The sequence below is a fragment of the Cinclus cinclus genome, chromosome 5, assembly GCF_963662255.1.
Source record: "Cinclus cinclus chromosome 5, bCinCin1.1, whole genome shotgun sequence".
NCBI lineage: Eukaryota > Metazoa > Chordata > Aves > Passeriformes > Cinclidae > Cinclus > Cinclus cinclus.
The window spans coordinates 5,465,794-5,492,142 of NC_085050.1; the positions used below are offsets into that span (position 1 = coordinate 5,465,794).

The 26,349-nt window shown below is 45.3% G+C and overlaps 1 protein-coding gene across 2 annotated transcripts; it reads right to left on the reverse strand.

The window, feature by feature from the left end:
* Positions 1-130: 130 nt before the first annotated feature.
* Positions 131-24,573, reverse strand: SMYD1 (SET and MYND domain containing 1). Of its 2 annotated transcripts, XM_062493309.1 has the most exons (10): positions 24,437-24,573; positions 15,790-15,966; positions 14,934-15,147; positions 13,408-13,538; positions 11,616-11,654; positions 8,790-8,982; positions 4,601-4,693; positions 3,411-3,574; positions 1,719-1,887; positions 131-289 (listed from the first exon to the last, which is right to left on the reverse strand). In XM_062493309.1, the coding sequence occupies exons 1-10, from the start codon at positions 24,571-24,573 to the stop codon at positions 131-133; spliced, it is 1,476 nt and encodes a 491-aa protein (XP_062349293.1). The 2 variants fall into 2 exon arrangements, with proteins under 2 accessions (XP_062349293.1, XP_062349294.1); XM_062493310.1 differs by lacking the exon at positions 11,616-11,654.
* Positions 24,574-26,349: the final 1,776 nt, after the last annotated feature.

Consider the following 26,349-nt stretch of genomic DNA (forward strand, 5'->3'; position numbering starts at 1 on the left):
ATGTTGTCAGACCTGTGCCACTGGAAACAATCCTTGTGGACATATCACATTGCTGTATCTCATTCCCAGTGTTTGGAAGTGCCACAGGTGGTGTTACCCTGCAGGCATGAATTGGTGTCAAGCTTCAGGTTTATTCTTTTTTGTGGAAGAGGCTTGGTGCGTTCTCGTTGCTGGGTTCAGGCATGACTTGGAGCTTCTGGTTCTTGAGGGCAGCTTCCCTCATCTTGTAATACATGAACTCGTTCTGCTGGAACATGCGCAGCTCCATCTCCGTCTGGACACGCATGACCTGGGGGACACAGCAGGTTACACACCCTGTGACACAGGGGACCTCGAAGCAAGTGAATCAGACACTGCCGGCATCAGGCATTGTCCCCAAGAGGTGTCCTAAGCCATGCAGTGACTGAGGCACCTTGCCCTTGGTGTCCCACCAAAGCTGACTGGACACAGGTATTCTGCTCCTTTCTCACTCTCATTTGCCTGAGTACTGAAGAAGGCATCAGCCTTTCCGACATCCAGCTTTTCCCCAGGCTACTGGGAAGCCTAATGCTCCCAAAATTGATGCAGGACCTAGAGGTGATGCTGTGCAGAGTCAGGAAATGAGTGCACTTCCCATCCACAGCCTGGGCCTGGCCCTTGGGGTGGCCCATCACCACGGTGGGGGTCACCTCAATGGGAAAAGAGGGTTGCTCCGTCCCACAGTTGCACCCTTTACACCCCAGGATTCATCATCAGCAGTCATTCCTGTGCTGCAGAGGATCAGAAGGAATTCTAGGATACACTTAAAATATTCTATTTTTACACCTGTCTGTGTGTATACTCAACCCTTTGTTTAGGAGCACAGAGATGTGCCACATATCCACTGTTTTCTTTCTAAAACGTGAAGGGAAACAGAAATGGAGGCACTGTGTCTCATCCTTTGCTACACATATGGAAACAGCCAACAAGTTGGCTTTAGGTAGTAGATATTAATTTTTCTGAAGATATAAAATTGCACCAATAAAGGTTATAGATCTGCTGTATGAGGACTAATACATCAATAAAGGATTTCATCTGGTATCCTGTAATTTTTTTTTTTTTTTGGGGGGGGGTAAATAAAGGAGAATGCTATAAAGCAAAGAGGTGTCGTGAAGTGAATTAGGGGCTAAAGAAATTATAGATCCCCAGCTGCAATTGGAAATAATTCCTCACATCTGAGCAGATGTAATTCCCTGGGATCTCCACTCTTTAATCTAAGCTAGGAAATCCACCTATCAGTCATCTGAGGAAAAAATACACTGCTGCTGAGAAGGAGTAGGGAGTGGTAAATAAAGAAGAATGGACACCAATAAAGAACATCAGGTGGTAAACTGGGCACATCCATCACATGTAATTTGATATACTCAAATTGCAATGACGTCCATCTGAGAGCAGTGAAATCAGCCTGTTGGAGGAATGGGGGTGTTCTATCTTTTGGCACAGCAATTTCAAAGAAGATTCAGCTGATGTTTCTCATGTGTGTTCTGGTGCATAATAAAAGCTGTTTTTCAGGGATGAAAATTTCCAATAAGAAAGGACATGCATTTCCCAGCAGAATGTAACATAATCTAGATAAAGCCACAGCACTAGTAAGAAGCAGCCAGCACTTAATAAATCTCTCCACTCTTATGGGTGGCTGTTTCTACAGCTTGACTGCAATCTTGCTCAGCTAGAGAGCAAAGACAGGAGATGACACCTACCTCCAGGTCTTTGGTAATTGGGTGGGAAGGTCCATGGGTTATGAGGAGAATGGCATAGGCTTTACAGATCAAGCCATGGCCAGCTTCAATGAGGCCAGCGTGCCAGTGAGTCACTCCTGCCCTCATCACAGCCATCCCCAGCTGTGCGTTGTTGGGATGGTAAATTTTCCTGGAAAAACATTGAGTAATTTTAGTTCAGGTGAAATCTGGGTTCCCAAAAGTGTCACTGACATTATATTTTTTTCCAAAGAGCAGATTGTTTACTCAGGTCAAGAGCCTGTTGCAGTTAGTGCCCCTGAAATGTGCCCTTCTTAGAAAGGGGCAAGGACATGTTACTCAAGGACAGAGCTGTACAGGGACATGAGCTATGAAAGGTGGGGTGTGAAAAGTTCAACACCTGGCTTGGAGAAAACCAAGTTGTTTCATCTCATGCCAAGACAATACCACACTCTGTCAGTATTTTGTCACAAACAGAACATAGATCTGACCCTACAGCTCAGTTGGCACCACCTTAACTTGACACACTTAGTGGGGTAACAATGCAACAACCACCAGTTTCTCATTCAAAGTGGGAAGAGAAACAGGTGGTACCAGAAACCCCAGAAATGTACACCTCACCCTCTGCAGATGCATCCCTTCATCTGGGAATTTTTAGTGCCTACGTTAGGAAAAATTAAAGCTGTCCTCTGCATCCAACTTTAAAAGCTGAAGCAGAGTTAGAAGCTGCTTGGACTTAGCTGAAAACCTGCCCTCAAGGGCTTCTTTGGGATTTTGAATTGGCACTTAAAGCAAGAAGGGAAACTACGAAGGTCCTCACCATAGTCTGAAAAAATGACCCTTGGAACACAGAGAGGAAGGGATTTTCTCTCTGTCAATTAGCTCAGTGCCAGGACTGGGACATGAAGTTGCTTGTCAGGCCTGCAAGCCAAGGAGGTGACTCTGTCACCTCTCTACAAAAGAACAAAATATTACAGGCCTTTTGGGGTAGAACTGACCAAAAAGACAAGTAATGAGTGTGAGGTGTAGGATGCCTTCAGCAGGAGATGATCAATTAGGCTTTTCTCTCTTCTCTTCTTTTTCCATTATTTTTCTTACCTTTTTTTTTCTTCTGTTAAATACTCATCAGTCCTGTCATAAAACCTCAGCAATAATAAAGCACATAATTTTTAATGTGAGGTTTACCCCAGATCTATGTGAACTAAACCTGAATTTCTGTATTGTCACTAAGCTTTCACCACAGGACTATATCATTAGCCAAGACAAAATCCATGTATTATTCCGGAGTGAGGGAATATCTTGAGTGACAGCCATTTGACATGGTTTCTCTTTGATGTCTCCTTCCTGCAGGGTGCAGGGAGCAGGCCATCTCCTGCAGTCACAGACTCTCTGTCCTACACCCAGGCTCTTTGTCTTGTTATCAAGGCAGCCCTGAGATGCTTCTGAAACAAAACAAAAAGGCCAGTGGAAGTTGTTTCTAAACCATTTACCAGTTCCAGTTTAGTGAATCAAGGTATTTGGGATCCCTTGTGCATTTAAGAAGGAATCCCTCTCTGTCTGCTGGTACAAAAAGGTCTCCATATGAATTTCACCCCCACTGTCCTGATGGGAGCAGACTAAGAAAATTATTCCTGTAACCCACTGCTTAACATGGTATGAGCACAGAGAGCTGCCAGAAGTAGGGCATAGACGCACAGGTAGCCATCCACCATCCTCTTGGCATAGTCAGCTGCTTCCTCAAACATCTGGAGGTAGGAGAGCACCTCAGAGGCAATGCTGAGGATCCTCAGCAGGTAGATGTTGGTGTCCCCCAGCACAGGCTCCTGTTTCTTCAGGCAGTCACGGCACAGCTTCACAACCTGAGTGTGGAGGAAGCAGGGAGAGGAAGGGTGAACCCAAACACCTTTGGGCCTGAAGCTGCCACACCAAGACCCTGTGGGTTGCACAGTCTATACCAGTCCCAGAGGCTGAGCCAGCCTCTGTGAAGGTTAGGGAAGGGAGGATGTGGTTTGATTTGTTGAAAAAAATATCAGCCTAGGAAAATGATTGACAGCTTTCTCTCCTAGGGTTACAGTCATAAATGTGGGGAGGAAAATGTGATGTCTACTGCTCAGGAGAAGAAAGACTCTGGGAAGCTGGGTAGTGTCAGATACCAAGTGCCTGTAAGACTCTTATACCCCAATGCCATCCACCCAGCCTCCTGAAAATAATCAGTGAAAAGAATAATCTTAACGACCCCTTGGGGCTGGAGACACACAGGTGCACTGCTCCATTCCTGACCTAGCCATGAGTCAGTGTCCAGATTTCTCTTCTAGGGGCCTTCAGCCATTTCCCAAAGACAGTTAAAACCCAGAGGTCATTATTCAACCTGGAGTGCTCTGTGAGGAGAACAATGAAATATTTCCTGGGTGATCAAAAGAGGGAGAAAAAAAGAAATTACTTGAGCTTTCTCACCCGCTGCCCTTGTAGCATGGGCTTCAAGGTGAGACATGCTTCACCCGAACCACACACCTATGCTCAGCACTCAACAAATGAGCAGTACAAGGCACTGAAGAGATCAGCACAAAGATCCCTGACAGTCTTGTTCCACTCCCAACCCACTGTCTTTTTTGTGGGGCTACCTGTCAGAGCTGACTTGTTACACCTGCTACGTGACTCATGAGGTTCACCCTGGAGCCCTGGGTTCAACACCTGCATCAGTCAGAGGTGCTGAAGTCACCTGAATCTCCTGGTGTCATCACTACAAAGAATATAGTCTGGGATGCCTCAGACATGGTTGTGCTTTACAGTTGTTTCATCCATAAATCATGAATGTAGAGGGGGGACAAGGCCTCCTTTCCTGGGCAGTGTATGTGCAGCAAGAGAGCAGAAGTAGCAGGACTCACCTCGTGGTAATGTCCCTCCATGCGGGCCTGGTTGATCTTCTCCAGCGTGTCCTTGGAGAGCTGGATCACCTCCTTCACTGCGTCTGCAGAGGGCTGGCCACAACAGCAGGAAAACCAATGAGGAAAATGCACTGCCTCACACATGCCAAAATATATTGGTTGAAAGAATGCTTGGCCCAAATCAGCTTAGTGGGATGCTTCCCACATCACCACTTCCTACTGCTGTTTGCAAATACCAGTGTGCCCCTCAGACCTGCCCAAGGCTGAAATGGACTGCAGTGGTCCCAGTTCCAGGTCAAAAGGTCCTGCTGACTTCTATGAGAGTATTTCCCATCAGGGTAGTGGCCATGTGCCTCTGACATGCATGACTAGGTTCCTCAACTCTCCCCACCACTCCTCTGCTCTGGAAAAGGGACAGAATTCACCCTGCAACAGAGAGGTCTCATGATATACCAAAGAGGCTGTGAAAGCCTCCAGCTGGTGAGTATCAGGTGCTCTTAGTGCAGCTGCTAGAGAGAAATAAGGCTCTTGGAATGGGAGATCAGCAGAATAGGAAAGATTCCTTAATTTTATCTACCCTGAGAAATGCTGTCATAAGGTCCAAACACCCTAAGATGGCTGAGCTCAGATTTCAGCTGCAACCAGATTGGAAAATGTGTTTTCCCCCATACCTCAAAGAAGTTTGTGTTTCACCACGCATTTAGAGACACGAAGCACACCTTAGGACCACATGGCAAAACACTGATGAGCTCATAATTTGCTGCCTCCTCTTTCTTCCTTTAATACTGAAATATAACACGATATTCAGCACAACCATTCATCTTCTGCTTCTCTGAGCCCTTCAAATTTGCATTTCCCAACTATTCTAGCTATCAAGATGGTCCTTGTCATAAATGAGGAAATCTGAAATCAGCCCACAATCACGCGACTCCTGGAATTTTTGGGAAGAGCCTGGTCTGGAGACACACAGCCAAGCCAGCAGCCAGGAAAGACCTCTGGGTGTAGATCAAAAGCAGAGTCCCAACATTGCAATGAAGGATGCAAAGACTGGGAGTCAGGACTGTAGGACTATCCTATTGCCTTTTTTCCCCCACCTGATCAATAAGACTTTTGAGAAATCTGCAATTCATCTAGTTGGGAAATCCTCTTCAAAGGATTGTATTGAAGGAAAACCCATAGTTTTCAGATCCATTTACCCCTATCAGTTTACAGATACATTTGTGTTATTATTTATTGTTCTATAGTCTTATACTGAAGCTATTGTAGCTAGTCAGATTTGGGCTGCTGTCTGAGCAGTACCCGAGGTGTCCTGGGGCACAGAGCATATTCAAAGGCAATGTTAACATCAGTGCAAACCACACTGCTGTGCTGTCTGAGTCAAGACTCCCAGAACAGGGACCTTGAACAGCATTTCCACAGTGACTTTCTCTAATAAAAATCCTCCCTTGCCTTTGCTAGACTTCTAAGTCAGTTGTCACTATAAACAATGGGAACTTTGCTACTCTTTGGAAGTGGTAAAGGACTGGAGGTCAGAGCAGCTGTTGAGGATGGAAGCTGTCGATCTCCCATGTATTCCTAGCACTTTTTCCACACAGCTGTGAGTGCTGCTGCTCCCAGACGAGTGTGCCTGAGCTCAGGAAATATGACACAGCCAACGCGCTCTGCGGGTGAGGTCAGCCTGGACACTTATTATCTGGTGGATGGGGTGTATTTTTAACAGCTGAAATCATGCACCTTGCTTACAGGTTTTTTTCTGCACAAGCATTTCACGCTGTGGAAGACATTCCCCCAGAAGAGCGTGTTTTCCTGCTGTGTGCTGCACAGCACCCCTAATGCTCACAAGGAGGGGATGGTGCATGTCTAGTGGAAGGGTGTCCCTGCTCATGGTAGGGCAGATGGAATGGGATGATCTATAAGGACCCTTCCAAGCCAAATCGTTCTGTGATTCATGGTGTCACTGTTCAGTCAAGGCTTGATAGCAAGTGTTGAATGAGGGATGAAATTATTTTTTTTTATACTGTCTAATGGAGAATGTGTTCAAAAATTCACCTGCAGAAAACCAGATAAAATTCCTTCTGCATCAGAGAACTGAGCTCTGGGACAGCTTTATAAGTGGAGAAGTGCAGTAGTCAGGATTAGCTGTAAGATGAAGCTTGATAATTTAAAATAGGGTTATATAGCAGGGTCTTTTGCACCAGAAGGAATTTGACCCTGCAAGGAAAGGGTCTTCTCTAGTCCCATCTCCTGTCTCCCATAAGAGAGCTCCCAAATATCAGCTCAATGCTATTTCTCTAAACTTTTTTCAAGAAGAGATTTACACTCTGCAGTATCCAGCCTTTCCTGGCTGACATCTCTCTGAAAGAAGAGTCACAGGACTGAGCTTGGCTTCCTGGCACCTCCTGAGAGGGGAGGCTGTGAGTTCTGTGCTCCTTCCTAGGAAGCTGTATCTCCCTGGGCCTCTCCTGGTGGCACTGCTTCTGTGAGGTCACATTTCCTCATCCCAACTTTTCTGTTTCATTTCCCACCTGCTCCACATCACCCCCTGAGCTGTACTGTCTGATTCATGGTGTGACTGCTCAACAGTGCAGATCAATGACTTGATGACACACTTATTGCACTGCCCTGCTTTGCCTTTCCTTATATACTTTACAAGGCTTGCAGGAGTAGAAATCCCCAAGTTAACACTGCCAGAGAGCACAAAACCTATGAACAATTATATCCTTGGGCAGAGGAACTGAAAAGAATCTCTTAGCCCTGCCAGCACACTTGTAAACTGGAGTGTTGACCAAGCAGCACATCCCACTGCCAACAGCAAGACGCAGCCTTATACCCTCCCACTTGATGAGCTGTGAGACCTCCAAGGAAAAGAAAGATTGCTGAAAAATGAGCAGTTAAACATGTTAATTCCTCGCAGTCAGTCTGCCTGCAGCAAGCAAGCAAGAATGTAAAGTGATGGTGCAAACTCCTTGTGACAGCTTTTGCAAAGAGGGACTGGAAGTTCAGGCTTCCCATATTCCTGGAGCCAGTGTGCTGGTACAGACCATAGAGTTTCAGCAGCATTTGTTAGTCCTGTCACCATGGGTCACCTGCAACACATTTCTTTTTCTATGCTCAAAATGTAGACTCCCTCGCAATTTCCCTGGGGGGGAGGGGAGGCAACAACAACAACAACAACAAAAAAAAATATGAGACCACAATGTAAATGCCAGCATTTTTCTTGGCTCTAGACCTAATTTCCAAAGATTTTTGCATTCTGTCTATTGATGGACTTTTATGTTAAAGGTAACTTCTGGGGGCTTTTTTAAATTAAAAGCTGTACTTATCTTGCATAATAAGGATTAAGCTGGCCTTGTGTGATGGCTTGAATGAGTGTTGTGTCCAATCAAGGTTCAAGGTTCAATTCTGTTCTCATTTTTTACATTGGCATTAATGATGCTTTTGCCAAAATCTGACTCTGTTCCCATGGAGAGTGTCCCTGTTCTGAGAAACCACAGTCCTAGAGACCCACAGATGCCTTGGTAGAGGAGATGCAGCCACCACTAAGTCTGGACACTGAAGGACTGTTGGAGCCCAGAAACCTGGGAGTTTTGGGCTTTCTGTGATTTCTGACACTGTCCCCCCAGGAGAACACTGCTTTTGACCTGGGGCCTTGGAGAAGGCTTCCAAATTTGGGTGATGGAGTTAAAGCCATGAGTGCATAGTTGGAATAGATGTGTGTGATTTCACATGGTGAAGGGTTTGGAATTTGAAGGTTTTGGAGTGTGGTGGTCAGTATGGGATAGAACGGAGGGTTTCAGGTGTTGTCTTTTTCTATCTTCTTCCTTCTTCATGGTTTCAGGTAGTGGTTTCTGGTTGGATGGTTGGTGCTGCACTGTGGGTCACGAGAGTGGTTATTGGGTCAAAGGTATGGGTGATGTAGGTGTTGGTCCTTTATTAGACTATTTGGCTTTGAAGAGCCTTGTAACTAGCTAAACTGAGGCCTCCATTTTGCTCACTTTTAGCTGGTAGCTAGAAGTGTTGCAGAATTCTCTGTGCTTTAGTTAAGATGTAATAAACAAACAATTCCAAACACAAGAAAATTCGTCTCCTTCATGGTTTAAATCCTAGCGCTGAGTAAGAACAGAAGAAACTGAAGACAAGCCACTAATTAAGTGGTGCAGCTACCACATTTACACAGGACAAACCATACCTTGCTTTCCCCTGTTTTTACTGCCAGCATCAGGTCATCCTTGAGCTGTTTCTTGCAGTGCTCACATGTGCAGTCAAAGTAATATTGCTTCTTCAGCTGCTTCCGCCGCTCCTCGCTCAGGCTGAGGAAATCCACGTAGGAAACAGTCAGCTCATCCCCCGGAGAAATCTTGCTCAGGGCCCGCAGCTCGATCCTGGGGGCAGAGGAGATGGGGTGTGCATTTGGAGAAGCAGCAGAAACAGAAGTGCAGCCACAGAGCCGTCAGCCTTCCCTGCCTTGCAGAGGTGAGCCCTCGCCCTGAGGCACCGCTTTAAGTCTTCAGGGAGGCAGTGCAGAGGTGAACAGCACTCTGATTAACTGAATACAGAGCAAGAACACAGTCACACCAGTTTTTCCTGCCCCTCTACAAGTCCCTGGCAGGGATATGTGAAGGTCTCTGCTATAAAGAGGTTATGCTTTATTACTTTATTAATATGGGGGCTGAACCTAGACATCAACTTCTAGTTTGCTGCAGGAGATCTGACCAGAAGAAAAAAAACATTAAGATCAGAAATACACACCAAAATGCTGGGTTTGGATTTTGGGTCTTTTTTTTTAAGTGCTGCTTTGCATGCTACCCACACATCCCTAGCTACCCTCCCAGATCCCAAGCTCTGCTGCCTTCAGTATCGTTTTCACTTTGGAAAGTTAAGGCAAATTCCCTCTGGGTGCTGCATGCCCTCACCCTGTTCATGTATTCCCACATAAAAGCTTGGAAATAATTATCTACATAGGGTCTGTTTTTAAATAGTTCATATGACGTATTACCACAATTCAATTCCCAGTCTCTGTTGCTGAAATCCATGGCAAGCCTCTGATGATGGGATTTCGAAAGCCAGACCTTTGTACCTGCCTTTCCCTCATGTCATTCCCTGCAAAAGGACTTAAATAGTGTGGAGATTCAGAACTATTCCCTTGCTGTTTCACTCTACTGAATTTCCAAGTTACTCTGGGCCACCTCTCAGCTGTGGGAGCTAAACAGGCACAACTGACTAGACAATTTGGCCAGAATGGGGAAAAAGTCCATCAAATACCAACTGTGAGATGGTTCTTTTGCATCCACCTCCTCTCCCAACTACTAGTAAGCTCAACAGTGTGTTTAATGTACACATCTGCCCTGGGATGGACCTGGGGAGGACCTGCTGGCTCCCACCTGAACAAGATGTGTTCTAGGTGGAACCCAGCAAAATCCTCATTAAAGGCAAAGGACTCACAGGTATCACCAGGTGCTTTAAAAGTAAGCCTTTTGGGGAGGACATTCTGTGCGATCATGCTTTTGCAAAGGGATTGTAATTCTCCTGTAATTCCCTTCTAGCTCCCTTGGAATCCCTGTTACAGGTTCTCAGTACCAAGGGTGTAGCTCTGAGTCTTGCAGCTCTGCTAAAGCTGCTGTCAGAATTCTTCTCCAAAGCTGGTCCTCATCTTCTCTGGGTGTTGCCATATCAGCAACATATTTCATACAAAACTTATCACCAAACATGCCATTGTCACGAAGGGCACCTATTAGTTATATCACAACCACAGGGAAATGGCAGGCAGAGAAAGGTGCAACCAGCTACTCCAGGAGGAAGTACACAAAAAAAAAGAGCAATTCCCATCTGAAAAGTTTACACATATAAACATTCCTGTTCACACTTCACAGGATCCTCGTTACAGTGAGTCATGCAACCAGAGAAGCAAAATCAAGCCTCTGACTTTCATGATGCCCCTGATAGCCCAAGCACCGTAGGGGTATTTTAAGCAGCCATCCCTTGTGTGGAGAGGATTGACAGCCTTTGGGGTAAGCCAGGAAACACATGGCATATTTGAAATACTGCAGTTAAAGAGACACTGTCAGCCAGGAGCATGCCACTGAGCTTGTCAAGGGCTCTTTCCCCAGTGTCTGCCACGAGCAGCAGGGACCTTGATAGCTGCACGCACAGGCACAGAGAGTGCCTGATAGCTCAAGACTCAAATTGCCCCAAATAGCAACTCTAATCAGAAATGAAACTCTTTCCCCCCACCTTTTTATGGCCCTATCTATAACATACTGAGTAAGATTCAGTGGTGAAGAAGAGCATTTCAAATGTATTTCACATCTTCTTTGGGGAAAATGCATGCCTGCTTGAAATTAAAATTTAAAGACAACAGTCTCCCCTTAAGACCACTGACTATAATATACCAAATGTCATGAGTTTTTTGCACATATTTTTGTGATTTATTTAGTTTGGATCAGGTAACAGTGGCATCATTAAAAGGTGGAACATTAATCATGGATTATGATAAAAAGGAATTGAAACCTACATCTCATGGTACTGCTACTGTAGGCAACACATTCCTCGGGCACAGTTTGTTGCAGGAGAAACATGGAGTATTTAGTATGTCAGTAACACAGTCATTTCTCATCTCCTAATATGCAAAGTTTTATTTTGGGCTGTACAAGATTAGTGAGACCTTGTTCTGACTTTCGTGCTCTTGCAATGATCAGGGGAGGAGAAATGAGAAGTGGAGAGGGGAAATACTGACAGGGAAGAAGCCAAAGGAGAGGGTTGGAAGGCAGAGAGGGAATTCACCCTGGGAAAGACAGTCACAGTATTTCCACTATCATTTTAATTTACTACAAAATGCAGAGTTAAGTGAGGTTTGGGTTTAGTGGGGCTTTACACAGAGGAAGTTTAGAAAACAGGAAAGGTGGAATTTGGTGTAAACAGAGGGAGCCCCTTGGGGTCTTTGCATCTTTTCCATTAAACACAGGGCATGAAGGGTACAGGGTAATGGAGGAGAATGATGCTTTCAAGACCGACCCACCTCATCTGTGTGTGGAACATTGATCTTACAGCCTCATGACTGAAAGACAAAACAAACATCTGAAGTTTACACATGTACAAGTACAACATAATATTAAAAAAAAAGGTACATGGCATAGCATTGGACATTGTACTGGTAGGAGACAAGGGGGTTCCTTATGCCTGGCTCATGTGGCACTGCATGAGAGCTTCCCTTTTGATGTGCAGCTGCCAGGACCAAACTGTCCATCACTAGGCCATAGAGGATTTGGTGGAAAACTGCCCTGGCATTGTGATTTTAAGAGTGGTCTAGGTCAGGGAATGTGCAAAATCTGCTCCTGACATTTGACAGGAACAAGGGGACTGGATTTCCTGCACAGAAAGGTCTCCACTGACATCAGCAGTTGTGCTCTCTGGAGCACAGCTTGAAATGGAAATCAGACTGGGATATCAGCCACCATTTACCTGGCCAATAACCCAATGGTCAAGTTTAAAGTCAGTAACCAGATACATGTGGGAGCTTTGACAAGCTGCCAGGCAAATAAATGCCATTCCTGTACTTACCCAGAAAGTCAGGGCTGTTATCACTGCTGGTTACCTCCTCCACTTCTGGGAGCTGGTTGGAGGGGCTCTCCCATCTCCCAGTTCAGAGCAACTGGATATCATGATACAGACTCCAATCTGAGTTTGGATCAGACCCTATTTCCTACCAAGATAATCATCCTAATGCAGTTTTGTTTTCTCTTGGCTTGTTTACCAGCTGCTTGATAAATGCTGGTGCAGTTTTATCAGGGAAAACCAGCAGCGATAACAGAAGTGCAGAACCAATGTGTTAGTTTAAAAAAAAAGGAAAGGCTGGGGGGAAGAGGGGTGGTTAAGTTATAGCACTAAAATTTAGTGAAGACAGGTAGTTGTAAAATAGTAGCAGAAAGATCAGAGGAAATCCTGTGGCTGTGCAGTTTCTGACAAGCAATTTACCATAGTTAATGTTTTGCACACACTGCAACTTTCTGAGTCAACAGCAGTTTATACCTGTCATGGCTTGGAAACTGGGAAGGGCAGAGCATCCCTCCTGTGGGATACCTCCACTCCCCACTCTGGTGAAACATCCCCACATTTCCCACTTAATCTTTTTCCATCTCACTCATCCTGCAGAGGTTTTCTTACAGGACTTGAATGGGAATAGGGAATGCCCAGAGACTAAGAGCATCCTGCACTCTCAGGTGACTCTGCTTGCAGGTAGCAATCACAACAGTCACTGAGGTCCCCTTGCTAAAAAGTGAATCAGTGATTAATTGAGATGGGACACCCTCACCAGATGGGGGTTGTGTTAGGAATGGTTATAAACACACCAGCAGATAGTGATACACAGCTGATTACAAGCTTCAGTTAGGAGAAACTCTTGGACTGTGGACTCAGCATAATCCTTCATAATTTGCTAAGTGGAATTACACCTCAACTATCTAAAAATGAGTCTTTAGTATAAGGGGTGAGTTAAACAGCTACTTTAGCTACCTATCTTCAGTCTAGTTAAAAAACTCATAAGAAACCAGGGAAAAAATTCTTCAGTGGTTGCTGGATTTGGGGTCAAACCTTATGTTAGTGCATCAGATGAGACTTTTTTAAATAACAAGGAGAGAAACCAATTTGTCTTTAGCAAGAAAATACTGTTTGGGGTGTTTTTCTGAGCTAGGGAAGGAAATAAGAATGAATAGATTTTCTGGGGCAGGGACCTGACACTGGGGGTGGCAGAGCCTGCCGGGTTGGCTGTTAGGATACATCCCTCCTGCAGCAGAGGAAAGAAATCCACTCACTTGCCATTGTTGAAGACGACAGTGCAGTTGGGCCAGCAGTCATGGTTGGCCTGGCAGAGGTTGGGGAAGATTCCCACGCCAACAGCCTGCAGTCCTCTTTGGTCACTGAGGGTAAAGCCATTGCAGCTGATCTAGTCCCAAAACACAGGCAGAAAGAAGCATTAAAGGAGAAAAAGCTAAAACACTCCAGTCAGGATAAAACATCAGAAGAGAAGCAATGCAAGACTTATGCAGAGAGACCAGGGCAGAGTTGAGTCAGTGTTACAGAATATTTGCTCTCAGTGCTCACTTGGGATGCCTAAGGTAAACTTGGTTTGGCCATGCATTGATTTCCTTGTATTTGGTTCCTGAAAATAATTCAGAAAAAAGGTCACAGGAAAATGATTTTGAGGCAATTCAAGCAGAAAGCAAAGTTCACACTCATGAAAACAGGTTTCAGTTAGAAATTAACCTTGACTGCTGTATTCAGTCCAGTCATGTTTGCTGGGTTGCTTTAAAAGCTCATAAAAACCAGCTACTACTCTCTGCAGTGAATTTTCAGAATCACTACTTCTGATGACATATATTCAAAGAATGAATTATTTCACTTTTTCACATAATACGCTATTATCACATATGAACAGAACAGTTTTTAGTCACAAACAGAAATAATGGAAATAGCTGCAAAGAGATAATGTGGTAAGATAAACCAAAGGAAACAATTACCCCAGCTGCTGATTGTTTTACCCTGTTAATAGTTTTGCTTCCTTTGTGACCTGATTCTGTAATTTTTCTTGTTTTTCCACAGACAAGCTGTGCTGGTCACATAGGGTGCCCTGTGTCCAGTGGACTGGATTTTCTTTCTGGTGTGGGTACCAAAGCATGCTGTGTCCTCTCCCTGTACTGGGAATGGCAAACATAAGCTTGTCTTGCATAGCAGCCACTGGCAGAGGGGTGAGCAGAGCCTGTGTCTCCTCTTGGCAGTGCTGGGAGCTGAGGGGGTACTGCAGGGATACCCGGGGCTGGGAGCAGAGCAGCTCAGCCTGAACTGGAATTTCCCTCTCTGCTACACTGAGAACAAAAATCTGTAGTTAACAACTTAGTAATGGATATTATTAAATATATTTCAATTTTTAACTGATTTTATTATATATATTATGTCAATGTTAAAAGATCTAATGCACACAATATTAATAGACACTAATGTATCTACTAAAACAGATCTGCTATATTCAAATATCATCTAGGTGTATTTACTAAAAATGTATTTTCTCAGCTCTCCCAGGTGAAGAGAGATGCCCCGTGGGACTTGTGATGAAAATAAAGCACTTATGATTGAGCAAACCACTTGTCTGCACATTTAGACAGACAAAATGTTTCAGCCCTTGCCCTTGTTGTGCCACTATTTCCCAGTGTCAGTGCAGAGGAGAAGCAGCTGGGGAATGGGATGAAGTCAGCCATCGTCTCATCAGGCCAGCTGGAGAGTTTCTCCCCGAAGATGGAGTTACAAATCCTCACCCCTCTGCACTCCCACCCCTGTGACATACCACTCCGAATATGTGGGAGATGAACTGCATCCCAAACTGCTGGCAGTGGGGCGGCCAGAACTCCAGGAAACTCTCCACATCAGCACGCAGCTCCTTCTTCTCCTCCTCACCAAAGCTGTCCACGTGGTTCTGCAGCTCATCGATGGACACCAGGCAGCCCTCGGACAGCCCACTGCCCTCCCTCTCCATCTTCCACAGGATGCGGGCAGCCAGCCTGGCCAGGACACACCACGGGTGCCACAGCACCAGCATCACAGGGAGAGAACAAAACACCATCAGAATTCATCTCCTGGGTGGGAAATGGTGTGCAGGCAGACAGACTGAGACAGGCTCAGCAGCAGATGGGTGATGGGTGGTCACCATCCCCAACCTTCTGAAGGAAAGGGAGATGCAGGGTTTTGTCCCAGCACCTGTGTTCTCATCTGGAGAAGTGCTACAGACCCCCAGGTCCCCAGCCCTTCACAGCTACTCCCATTTCTTTGAGGATTCCTCTTATTTTTTTATGGCGGAGCCAGCATGTGAAGGCAAATTAATGTATCCTGTAGGCAAACTGGGGAAGAATCCACCTCGTCTTTCATTTTTCTACCTACTCCCCAGTTTCCCATACCTCCTGAACCATCCAGGGTGAGTTTGTCCCACCACGTTCAGCATTTTTGAGACCCAGCACCAAAAATAACCAAATAAGAACACATCTCTTGCACCACTGATGCTCCTCCACGCACCTCCCCTATCTCAGGGATGCTCCTGGCCTATCCTAAACTTTCTCCCACCTCCACCTCACCCAAATCAGGCCACCCAGCTCTTCCTTGCCATGGGATACTCTGTCCTCTCCCAGGTCACAGGGGCCAGCTCTCACCTGATGTTTTCAGTGGGTGCCCTGCCATGCCTCTTGATGGCAGAGCACTCATTTTTGTGGTTGAGCCAGGCTGCTCTCTGGCAGGTCCTGTCGCAGTAATAGGCAAACTTGCACTGCCCACAGCGGTGCAGCCTCTCCTGCCTCTTGAAGCAGGTGTGACAGATGACGTGTGTCAGGCTGGAAGGACAGGAGGACACCTTGGGTCAGTGAGGGCCAGCGCTGCCCAGTGAAGATCCCACCAGTTTTGCACCCCTGGGTTCCCCACAGCCACAGAAATGAACCCCTCAAGATTTTTGGGGAGGATGGAGAAACATCTCACCCAGCTTAATCCCTGTGTTCTTGTAGTTATGATGCTGGTGCTGTTGCTATACGTTGGTGATGGAATGGAAGTTGTAAATGGTGATGGAATAACTGGGACCCCTTCAAAAGGGGTATTTCATCTTTGGGGGATTCAAAGAAGGATTTCCAAGAAGCATCCTACAATTGTATGCATGTAACTATAACCAAGGCTGGGGGAGGATACTGATGAAGAAGTCTGACCTCACTCATACGCCCCTTCATGAGTCCAGCTTTTGCTCCTAAAACTTAATTCACTGAGAAGCAGGGGGAGACACTTTGGTCTCCTGTCCAAAAAATTTTGGGACTTTCCCCTTGCTGCTAGAGAAGGCTTTTCACTGCCTGATTTGGTGTCTCCAGCTGTCTGCTTCTCCATTCAACCACCCACTTTTTCTGGGCCTCCAGCCAGGCTTGACAGTACAGGAGAATTTAAATTCCCATCACTCAGCCACTGCTGGTGCCAGAAGGGAGGTTCTTCTCACTGCAAAAAGCTCAGGGACCACAGAGACTTCATGATCAAAGGAACATTTATATTTTTGAACAGCACACAGTGGGGAAACTGAGGCACAGGGAAATAAAAAAAATTATTGATGATCCCTTAAGGAGGGTGTGCCACAAGCAGGAATCAGATTCACAGCCCCAGAGAATCCAGCCCAAAGGCTGTCTTTCCTCTCTACTATACCTATACCTATATATAGGTACACAATACATATCCATATTTATATCTTTATCACAGTACACATAACATGCATTTTCTTTTCTCTGAAAATATTATGTGAACTGCTGACATAATCTACCCTGTGCCTTGGCTCTTGCAGGATAAAAATGGCCACAGATTTAAAAGCAGGATGACTCACATCAGACAAAACCACCTGCAAAAATTAGAAAATGAGGAAAATGAGGTTTAGGAAAATGAGCAGTGCTGGAGGGAGCCCAATGCAAGTCAAGCACCTGGGATGGGGCAAGGGGATGCAGCCAGCTCCACTGTGTCAAATGGAAGAGCTGAGAGCTGGTGGGAAATGTGAGGCTGTGCTCTGTCAGCTGTCAGGTCAGGGGGGCAGAGAGGTGCAGGAGAGATTGCACTCCTTGTAAGGCAAAGCAGAGCCAGAGAGCTGATAAAACCCACACAGTTACATCATGCCAGGAAGCACAGGGAAGTATCTCACATGGGGAATGGAGGTCCCTCCTGCCACCTGGGTGTTTTAAGGGCAGTCAGAAATGAAAAAAAAAAAATAAAAACAAAAACAACAACAAAAAAAAAAAACTAAAAAAGAAGTTTTCTTGTAGAGAGGAATGACAGGTCGGGAGGGAACATGGTGCAGAAAAAGCACTGAAATGCTGACTTTGCATGTTGCTGTTTATTGCATGGGGAGTCCAGATTTTCCAAAGCAAACCTGGCTGGCAGAACTTACCACCAATTCTGGAAATCCCTAGCTTCTGAGGAGATGCAGAAATGCACCAAAAAAGTTTTACAAAACTTTCTGAGAAAGGAAAGGAACAGCTCTTGTAGTGTTGAAGCTTCAGAGGCAATTACTCACAGGTAATCTGACTGGCAAGTGTAAGAAATACTGCAGTTCTTACAAAACCATTATGGGATCCTCTGTGCCCCAAAATGGTTTCAGAGAAGACTGGATTTATTGATACTGTGAGTTATCAGGACTCCAGAGGCCTGGGCTCAACTCTTGGCACAGTAAAAAAAAAATCAGAAGACACAAGTATTTGAGATGTATTCCATAAAACCTCAACTAACATTGCTTAAGCATCTGCAAGCACCTAAATCCCCCAGGTGCCCCTTGGCTCTTGTACAAACTCCAGCTGTGTCAGAGTCACTCAGAGCTGGATGCCCCAAAAGGGAATGACAAAATGGGGCTCTCCCTTGGGTTCTGACAGCACCTGTCCTGGAGACACACAACACCCAGGACACCAAAGGCTGGCAGTGGCTCACAGCCTCCTCTTTCACCCCCTCTGCAATGGGAAGGTTCTCTGAGTGGAGCAGCCTGAAATTAAATTTAAGTCTCTCAGCCTATGGAAATAATTGGTCTATAAAACCTTCTCTGTGTGGTCTAGAAAGTGTTTAACACAACCCCAAATGGTTCCAGGTATCCCAGATGTCTCCTCCAGTACAGTCAGGGTGCTGCATGGCCAGGCAGCACTAAAGTCCCTGGAGAGGACCGTGGGATGGTGACTTCTGCTTGAGCACCTACCAAGGAGCCCTGGAGGTTTGAACCCTCTGGATCTTGCTGCTGAGCTTCTCTTGCTTCATCACAGGGACAACACAACTGATTTCTGCTGTGTCAGTGCACACCACAGCCTCTGAGGTGATCACTGCCCTCTTCCACACATAGTGAGAACTGATTCTCACCCTGCCCAAAAGCAGGATCCTCTTTAGTGCAGAGATGCCTCCAGCCCATCACAAGCTTGCCAGGTCAGGGATTTAGGACTGACTTAGAGGGCAGATGCCACTGACTGACTCACTGAATGACTTTCTGGGGAGCCTCAGGTTTCCTTGACCTCCTGCCCCAGCATCTACCAAGCTGAGCTCTAAAGGGCTCCCATGCTCTGGTGTTACTTAGGTGAGACACACAACTACAACTAATCCTGAATGTGACAGCTACAGTGACAAAAACAGTGATTCAACGTGCCAGCCAACGAATGTAAGAGGTTACACAGCACTGACTACTATACCATGGCTCCTGCAAGCACAGCCTGCAGTGGAAGCGCAAGAAGCAACTCTTGTGACTGCTTGGATTGGATTCAGACAGATTAAGGTCTGTTGGACCTGCCAGGGTTGAGCGCTGTCACAGGAAATGTATTAACCTCATCTCTGAGATATGCACAACCCAAACATCTGCCATCCAGCCCACAAAACATCTCATTCACTGGCTTGGAAAAGCCAGGTAAGATGGCTTTAGTGCAAAGAACAGAGGAGGGTTTTATTGAGTAGCTGATAGACACAATGAGTAGCTCACAAACTGTTTAACACGGCTCCATTATATTCTGTACATTGCAGATGATCCACACAGATGGCCTATCTTACACCTCAATCCTATTTATTGTTGCTTGGCAGGGCATCTCTCTCCTCAGTCTGCTCTAGAGAACAGCATAAGAACAGCTTAAGATGTAGGCAAAGTCTCCTTGGTTTTCAAAGCAGAGGCTGTAACACTTCATTAAAGACAACAGCCTAAGAAAATGCACCTGCTACCTAAAGATGAATTATTAGCATAAGAATGGGGTTGTGCCTTTTAAAAGGGGCTGAAGCTTAGTATTTTAATCTTTAAAATGTCAGGGATGATATATCCTAGTTTTTCTGATTTGAGAGGAGGATTTATTTTAGACTAATTTTTGACTATTTTATTTTTAGTCTTTCATTTCAAGATTTCCCATCCTCTTCTTTGAGGTGTGGGTGAGGTTTTCTTTAAAAAGCTAGGTTTTCTCCCAGGTTTTAATTAAGCTTTTGAACAAATGATATAGTAATAAAAATCAAACCCCAGAACATTTTTAAAAATGTGAATACAATCACATTAGCTCTCAGTTGTTATCAGTGTCAGCTCAAAGAATTTGTTCCCATAATCTTTCCAGTCATGCTGTTCTGGAAAATTTTGGATTTCTTAAATCTTTAGATCATCTTAACTACAATAACAGAGTTACCACATTTCCTTGGAAAATGTTTTCGGCCTCTTTCATACATCAAAAAGACATGCAAAAATTGCATGATCTCAGGTTTTTTTGTCAATTTGCAGATCACTCATCAAGCAGATCTTCAGGTGATCTTGGCTTTCCCACCACATGACACTGTTTTCCTTGACTACTGTCCCTCAAATCCCGCTGGTTAAAGAGCAAACCTTCTCTTGGCAAAGGTTGACAGAGACATATGAGGGATCCCCTTGCTTATAGGAAATGCAAACTCTTACAGGCTTGAGAGCCAGCTGATGTGTCAGAGGAGAAGGTCACATACAGTACATTGAGCCCAGGCACTGGGAATGCCTTCCTCATGGAGGTGATGGAGGAAAGGAGACCTGGGATCATCAAGGAGAAAGCAAAGAGGGAGGAAGGATTAGAGAAAACTTCTGTGAGAGGCTCAGGACCTTTGAAAATTGAAAAATTACCCCAATGAAAGCAAAGAATCTCTTAAGAAGATTCATGTCCAGCTTTCAGCTTCTACATCAGGGCAAAGCAGGCCTGAGTGATATTTCAGCTGATAACAGCAAGGCTGAATCAGAGATCAGGCTGTGTCTACACTTTACCCTGGGAATCACACAGAGTTCTTCACCCTTTTTCTATCAGTATTCACCATTTCTTTAAGCAGCCTTCTCTCATTCAGGCAGAAGTAACAGGCTTGATACACAAGTCAATGCTAAGTATATACTGTGTTAAGCAACTAAGTTATAGAATAAAATCAGAATGGTTTGGGTTGGAAGGGACCTTTAAAGGTCATCTAGTCCTAGTCCACCCCCCCTGCAATGAATAGGGTTAGTGAGTCATACTCTGGGCTTAAAATCTGACTATGAGCTGGCTGTTTATAGCAACCTCATTTTTCTTTGAGTTTTACGTACTTCTTGATTAAAAGTCTCTGGCACTGTGTAAGAAAATGCTGCTCAGATGACCATCATTGGGCTGAAGAATACAAACACTCACCAACCTTAATTACTTTAGGGGCTTTCAGGGTCCCTGTGACCTTCCAGGGTGGGATGCAGCTTGTATATTTAGACACCTAGATGTGCTCATCTGTACCTTCTGTGTCTGAGTAGAGATTCCACCACTACACTCAGTGAGGTCTGGAAAGCCACTCAGCTCAGAGGTAAATGTCTGTGTTCACTGCACATACACAGTTCCATCGATTATATCAGTGTTTAGTGTTGGATTCACTTGTCTGGACACAGAACTCCAGTGCTAGGCTCTGCAGAGACACCTGATGACAGAGTTTTGCCAAAGAAAACATTTCTCCTTTTTCCTAGCAAAATAAAATCTCCACACTCCCTCAAACTCAGCCTCCTACTGAAAGACAGACATCAATAAAGTGCAGTTGGGTGACAGCCTCAGGTCCAAATTACTTTGACAGCTCCTCACATGTATCTGTCTCTCAGTATCTATCTCCATATATAAGTCAGGCTGGAGTCTGCATCATGATATCCAGTTGCTCTGGACTGGATCCATAGTGGGCTGATGGGAGAGCCCCTCCAACCAGCTCCCAGAAATGGAGGAGGTGACCAGCAGTGATAACAGCCCTGACTTTCTGGGTAAGTACAGGAATGGCATTTATTTGCCTGGCAGCTTGTCAAAGCTCCCACATGTATCTGGTTACTGACTTTAAACTTGACCATTGGGTTATTGGCCAGGTAAATGGTGGCTGATATCCCAGTCTGATTTCCATTTCAAGCTGTGCTCCAGAGGGGACAACAGTGTTGTATCTCTGCAGAGCTGCCCCTACTAATCTCAAAAAGACCTTTGCTTCACCTGCACATCCTGTGCAGCCATAGAGAAGATCGCTGTGTGGCCTCTGCACCACAACTGCGTTCCATATACCGTTCAACAGCAAAATCAGGGGAAGCATTTCAGGATCTCAATACCCACAATATACTTCCCAAAGGACTGAGTTCTTCAAAGGGCTTCAAAGTAGAGACCAGCTCTATACTCTAGTGCATCTGGGTGATGTTTATGCACAAAGAAAGATGACATCTCTGGAAAATCTGGTCACATATTTGGTAGGGCCTGAGCCAAAAACTTAAACCCAGCAATCATTCATATTTGAGTCCCTTTTCCACAGTACATGTAAACAGTGCTTTCAGCAAGGCATGGGAGACACTGAGTTGAATTAGGATGAGAGACACTGGATTTTGGGTTTCCCTTTGCAGGCTTTGACCCTTTTTTAATCGTGGAGACTCAATAGCAATTTTAGGACCTATACACCTGTGTTTGTGGTCAAGGAAAAGCACACGCCTCATCACTGGGCTCTTCATCCATGCAGAGGCAACAGCAGTTTTTATAGAGTAGAACCAGCTACCATGGCCAGGTGTGGATTTCTTCTTGCAGGGATAAAGAATACGAGGATGCAGGCAACCTTTCTTTGACAGCAATCAGTTCAATGGTGTTTGATGCAACTGAACACCCTGGCACAGCAATAGAAGGTACCTTTCAAACCAAAGCCCTGGGTGCGTAAGAAAAGCATCAGGGTAATCTCCACAAGAAAATTGTGTGTTTCCATTGTAGCCCACACCCAGGCTATATCCTGCCAAGCTCTAATCAACAAGCATTTAGTCTGTTTCAGAGATTTTGGGACTGTGTTTCACCACTGACCCATATTCAGTGATTTGAGATGAAATGTGTCACAGGAGGGTAAGAATCCGTTATTATTGCACAACAATTGCAGAGAAGAGCAGTGGTTACCCCTTGACTTCTTGCTGCTCAACCTCTGGACCCGCCCTCTGGGAGCAGAACAAGCCCAGCTTGGGGAGGAAGGGAGGGAAGCAGGGAAGCACATCTCTCCCCATCTGAAGTTTTCTGCTGGAAGCCTCAGCCTAAGACACATCTGCAGGCCAAGAGCTGATGCAGTGATGGCTTCTGCCCCTATCTCACAGTACACGAGTGACATTTGAAAATGCAGAAAAGTTGCAGCTCTTCAACATGGGCAGCTCTGCTCTATGCATGGTGCAACATTTCACGTAGAAAAAAAAATATTTTTAACCCACGATCAAAAGTCAAAATGCTTTCAGTTGCTTAAAAAAAATTAATAAGGCATATGAGGGAAATAATTGTCCAAAGGCACTTCTGAAGCAAACCACCACAAAACTCCAGCTAGTGACATGAGTGAAACTGAAGTACTAACTGAAGAGCTGAAAGGACACATCAAGGAGAAATGATTTTGTCACCAACTCCTGTAATTGAGCTCAGGGTTAAGACTTCAAGAACTCAACATTTTAAAGTGAAAAATGACATTTTTAATGTGAGGTCTTGCAATGACATATTAAAATAAAAACTAAAGGTGTCATTCCTGCTATGACAAAGATTCATAATAATGTTCATCCACTGACAGTTAAAGGACAAAGAAACAGTGAAATGAAAGACGCACAAAAAACTTATTTCTTCCTCTGCCCATTAAATGTCCAATTCTCTGCTACTGCCAGATCACACAGTGGCACTGATCAGCTTCAGCTATGAGATGACCAGAGTTAATACCTCAGCACGACCTCTGCTTGTGCCTCAAACTTCATGAGCAGAGCCAATTTAACCAGACAAAACTCAGAACTGCTCACAGCCCTGTTTAGTGTGCAGCGTGTTTACTGCAGTCACTGGCTCTTCGGGGCTAAAAATTCAGTCTCAGGACTCTCTTTGATGCCTTTGAAAAGCACGCACAACTTTCTAAAACTCAGAATTAAAACTTCAGCTGCCATCTAAGTCCTCAGCTTAAAAATTTGGGCCACATCCTGTTCTCAGTTAACAAATTGTACGGCTGAAGAAATTTAATTTGTCTCAGAGGCTTGAATTTAGATTTAGCCCAATGGAGAACAACATAGAAATCTGTTCTTTGCATCTTTTCTCTTCCAGGTTATTTTAAGTGAATTTTCCACTGAGTCAAAGGACAGAAGTGAGCACCTACCAGCCACACCAGCAGCACAGGCTGAGTGAGTGTTGTGATTAAAACAAGCAGCAGAAGAGGAAAATATTCTTGCACTAGAAGTCTGGCTACATCAGTGTGAACATAAATTTAAAACCAGTCTCATGAAAGAGCAAAAGCAGACGTTTGTCTCCAGTTAGCTCAGCCAGCTGTAAATATTAAATCTCTTTAAGAGAAACAATGCCACTCGCCCATCCCCACCAGCTCCTCACTCGAGGGCAGCGGCTGATGAAGCCACAAGAGCAGCTGGGCATGGTGCATGTGAGCAGAGCACAATAGAACTCACTTTTATCAAGTATTACCCATCAGAGACTTCAGCAAAGTCAGTCTGAGATTCCTGTACCTGAATTACCCTGACTCCTGGCAGTTCTCTGCAGGGTAGCATGGGGCTGGCTTTGTGAGGCACTGAACACATGCAAATTTTCACTGCTTTTCTGAAAGGTTACAGCACCAAGCACCTTGCAAGGTCACATCCTGGAAATAAACTGCACCATACTGAAAGTGAAAAAGCTGATCTGAGCCCTGGGAAGGACATTCAGTACAACCTGTGAATGTGTCTTTCCAGAAGTGCTTCTTACTTCCCTCCAATCCCTTCTCCGTTGTCATCCAGACACCTCCAAACTTTCACACAGCCAGCAGATGAAATTTTACAGCGAGGTTACTTTTGGTCTGAGTTTTACCAGTTTTTTTTTCTCTTACCTGTCAAAAACCACAGCTGCATAGGCTGGCTCCGCAAAGATGACATCCCCAGGCAGGAATTCCTTCTGGGCTTTCAAACCCCTGCCTTTGCCTTCAGCTGTGAACACTTCCACTGATTCCATTCCTCCTTTGGTCATCCCAGGGACCCCAAGGCTTGGGAGGTGGGTATCTCAGAGCAAGCCAAACCTCCTGTCAGCTTGGGTGTGCTGCGAGGCCACGCTTATAAAAGGAGGACTGGTCTGCCCCCCAGCCCTGGCCACATGGATTCCCATAGGAGGGAGAGGGGGTGGGAGCAGGAGAGGCAGGAGCCCGAGATCCTCTGCACAGTATTGCCCAAACTACACAGGGACGGGACAGGGCTGGGATTTCTGCTTCATTAGGAAAACCCTCTCCAAAAGTGACGTTGGGAAATGTTTCTCCCAACCACAAGGAGTTGTATATATTACAACTCGGCTGAATTTATACTCTCCCACTGGAGAGAGAATGTATTCTCTTTGCAGGGTATTTTTAGCCACCACATGCTTCTGTCTCTCAAGGAAGCAACAGCTGAGACAGTGGGATGGGGAGGGCTGGGATGGCTATTTCTGACCCCTGCACTGTCGTCTGGCTTTTTCTAGAAATCAAACAAAGCTGCTTTATTTTTACCCTCAAAGAGATGGACAGCGTGTTTAAAGGCAGGGATAACAGAGAAACATGTGTCTTGACATTCTCAGCATCCTGTCATCAATAGGAAAAGAGGAATTCACTTCCCAAATGCCAGTGGCAACGTGTGTGCAGAGCAGTGTGGAAGGAGCTGGAAGGACACCAACAGTCCAGCACAGACTGAGGAGCAAGCAGGACATCCCAGACACTCTCACCACCTTGGCTGCACTAAACCTCTTTGAACCAGCACCTGAAAGCTGTACCCCACTCCAGTGCTCAGCTATAGAAGAGAATCTGAGCCACCAGGAGGGTCCAACAGAGAGACTAAACTCAGGAGCAGCGAGGCCCTGGCTTTACCCTCTGCACCAGTGCAAGCTCAGGGAGACACAAGGAAGGGCCTTCATGTACAAGAGGGAACTCACTGTGAGAACTGAACCCAGCCCACACTGCCCTTCAGCACTTTTTTATCATTTAATAGCACTTCACAGGGCTGGTTCCTGTTAATCTCACCCTCCAACCCAGGAAACCTGCTCCATCTCTAAGCACTGTGCAGATAACAGTGATTGCAGACCTCTTCCCACATCTCTGTGCTGCACAGAAAAATCCGCCTGGTTAGCAGCGAAAGTGAGATGCAGACAAATAAAGAGGGAAAACCCTGCACATTCTGTGGCAGTAAAATAAATCCTTTACATTCCCAAGGCAGTGGGGAGTATCACTAGGCTCTTTAAGACACAGAACTGCTCAGCACTGCTAAAAGCCTCTGGCAGTATTCCTTGCCTGCAAATGAAGTCTGGTATCATAACAAATCCCTGTCTTATAGAGTGTCCATGTGTGCCAACCACAAACAGCATCAATCCACAGCTCCATAAATTCAAGGTGATCTGGCTGCTCATGTGGTTATGAGCAGTACTTCATAATAAGCAGACACCTCCACTGCTCTGAGAAAGGCCAGAGCTGTCCCAGAGCCATCAGCACAAGCCTCCCAGTTCATCCTGTGCAGCCTAGAAAAGTCACTACAGGCAATTAACTCCTACAAACTATTACAATTTTAGCTGCAATGCTCTACATGTGTGATAGGTGATGTCAGAACATTCTGGTCTCTGTTATTCAGAGGTTATTCCCTTGGCTTTATGCATCTTCTAGAAACTGCCAGAAGTACTTCAGCACCTCAAAATCAGTGCTGATTGTTTCTTCCTCCCAAACTCTCACAACTTGGAGTGTGGCTATATTGAACACATTAATCACACTAAGAACTGTTTCTGGTTCCCAGA

Coding starts and splice junctions, on each gene's coding strand:
- SMYD1 (XM_062493309.1), bottom strand. CDS start 24,573: ATGACCAAAGGAGGAATGGAATCAGTGGAAGTGTTCACAGCTGAAGGC. Junction 11,655..13,407: donor GTCGTCTTCAACAATGGCAA/GTGAGTGGATTT, acceptor TTTGTCTTTCAG/TCATGAGGCTGTAAGATCAA. Junction 1,888..3,410: donor AGGATGGTGGATGGCTACCT/GTGCGTCTATGC, acceptor ATGTTTTTCCAG/GAAAATTTACCATCCCAACA.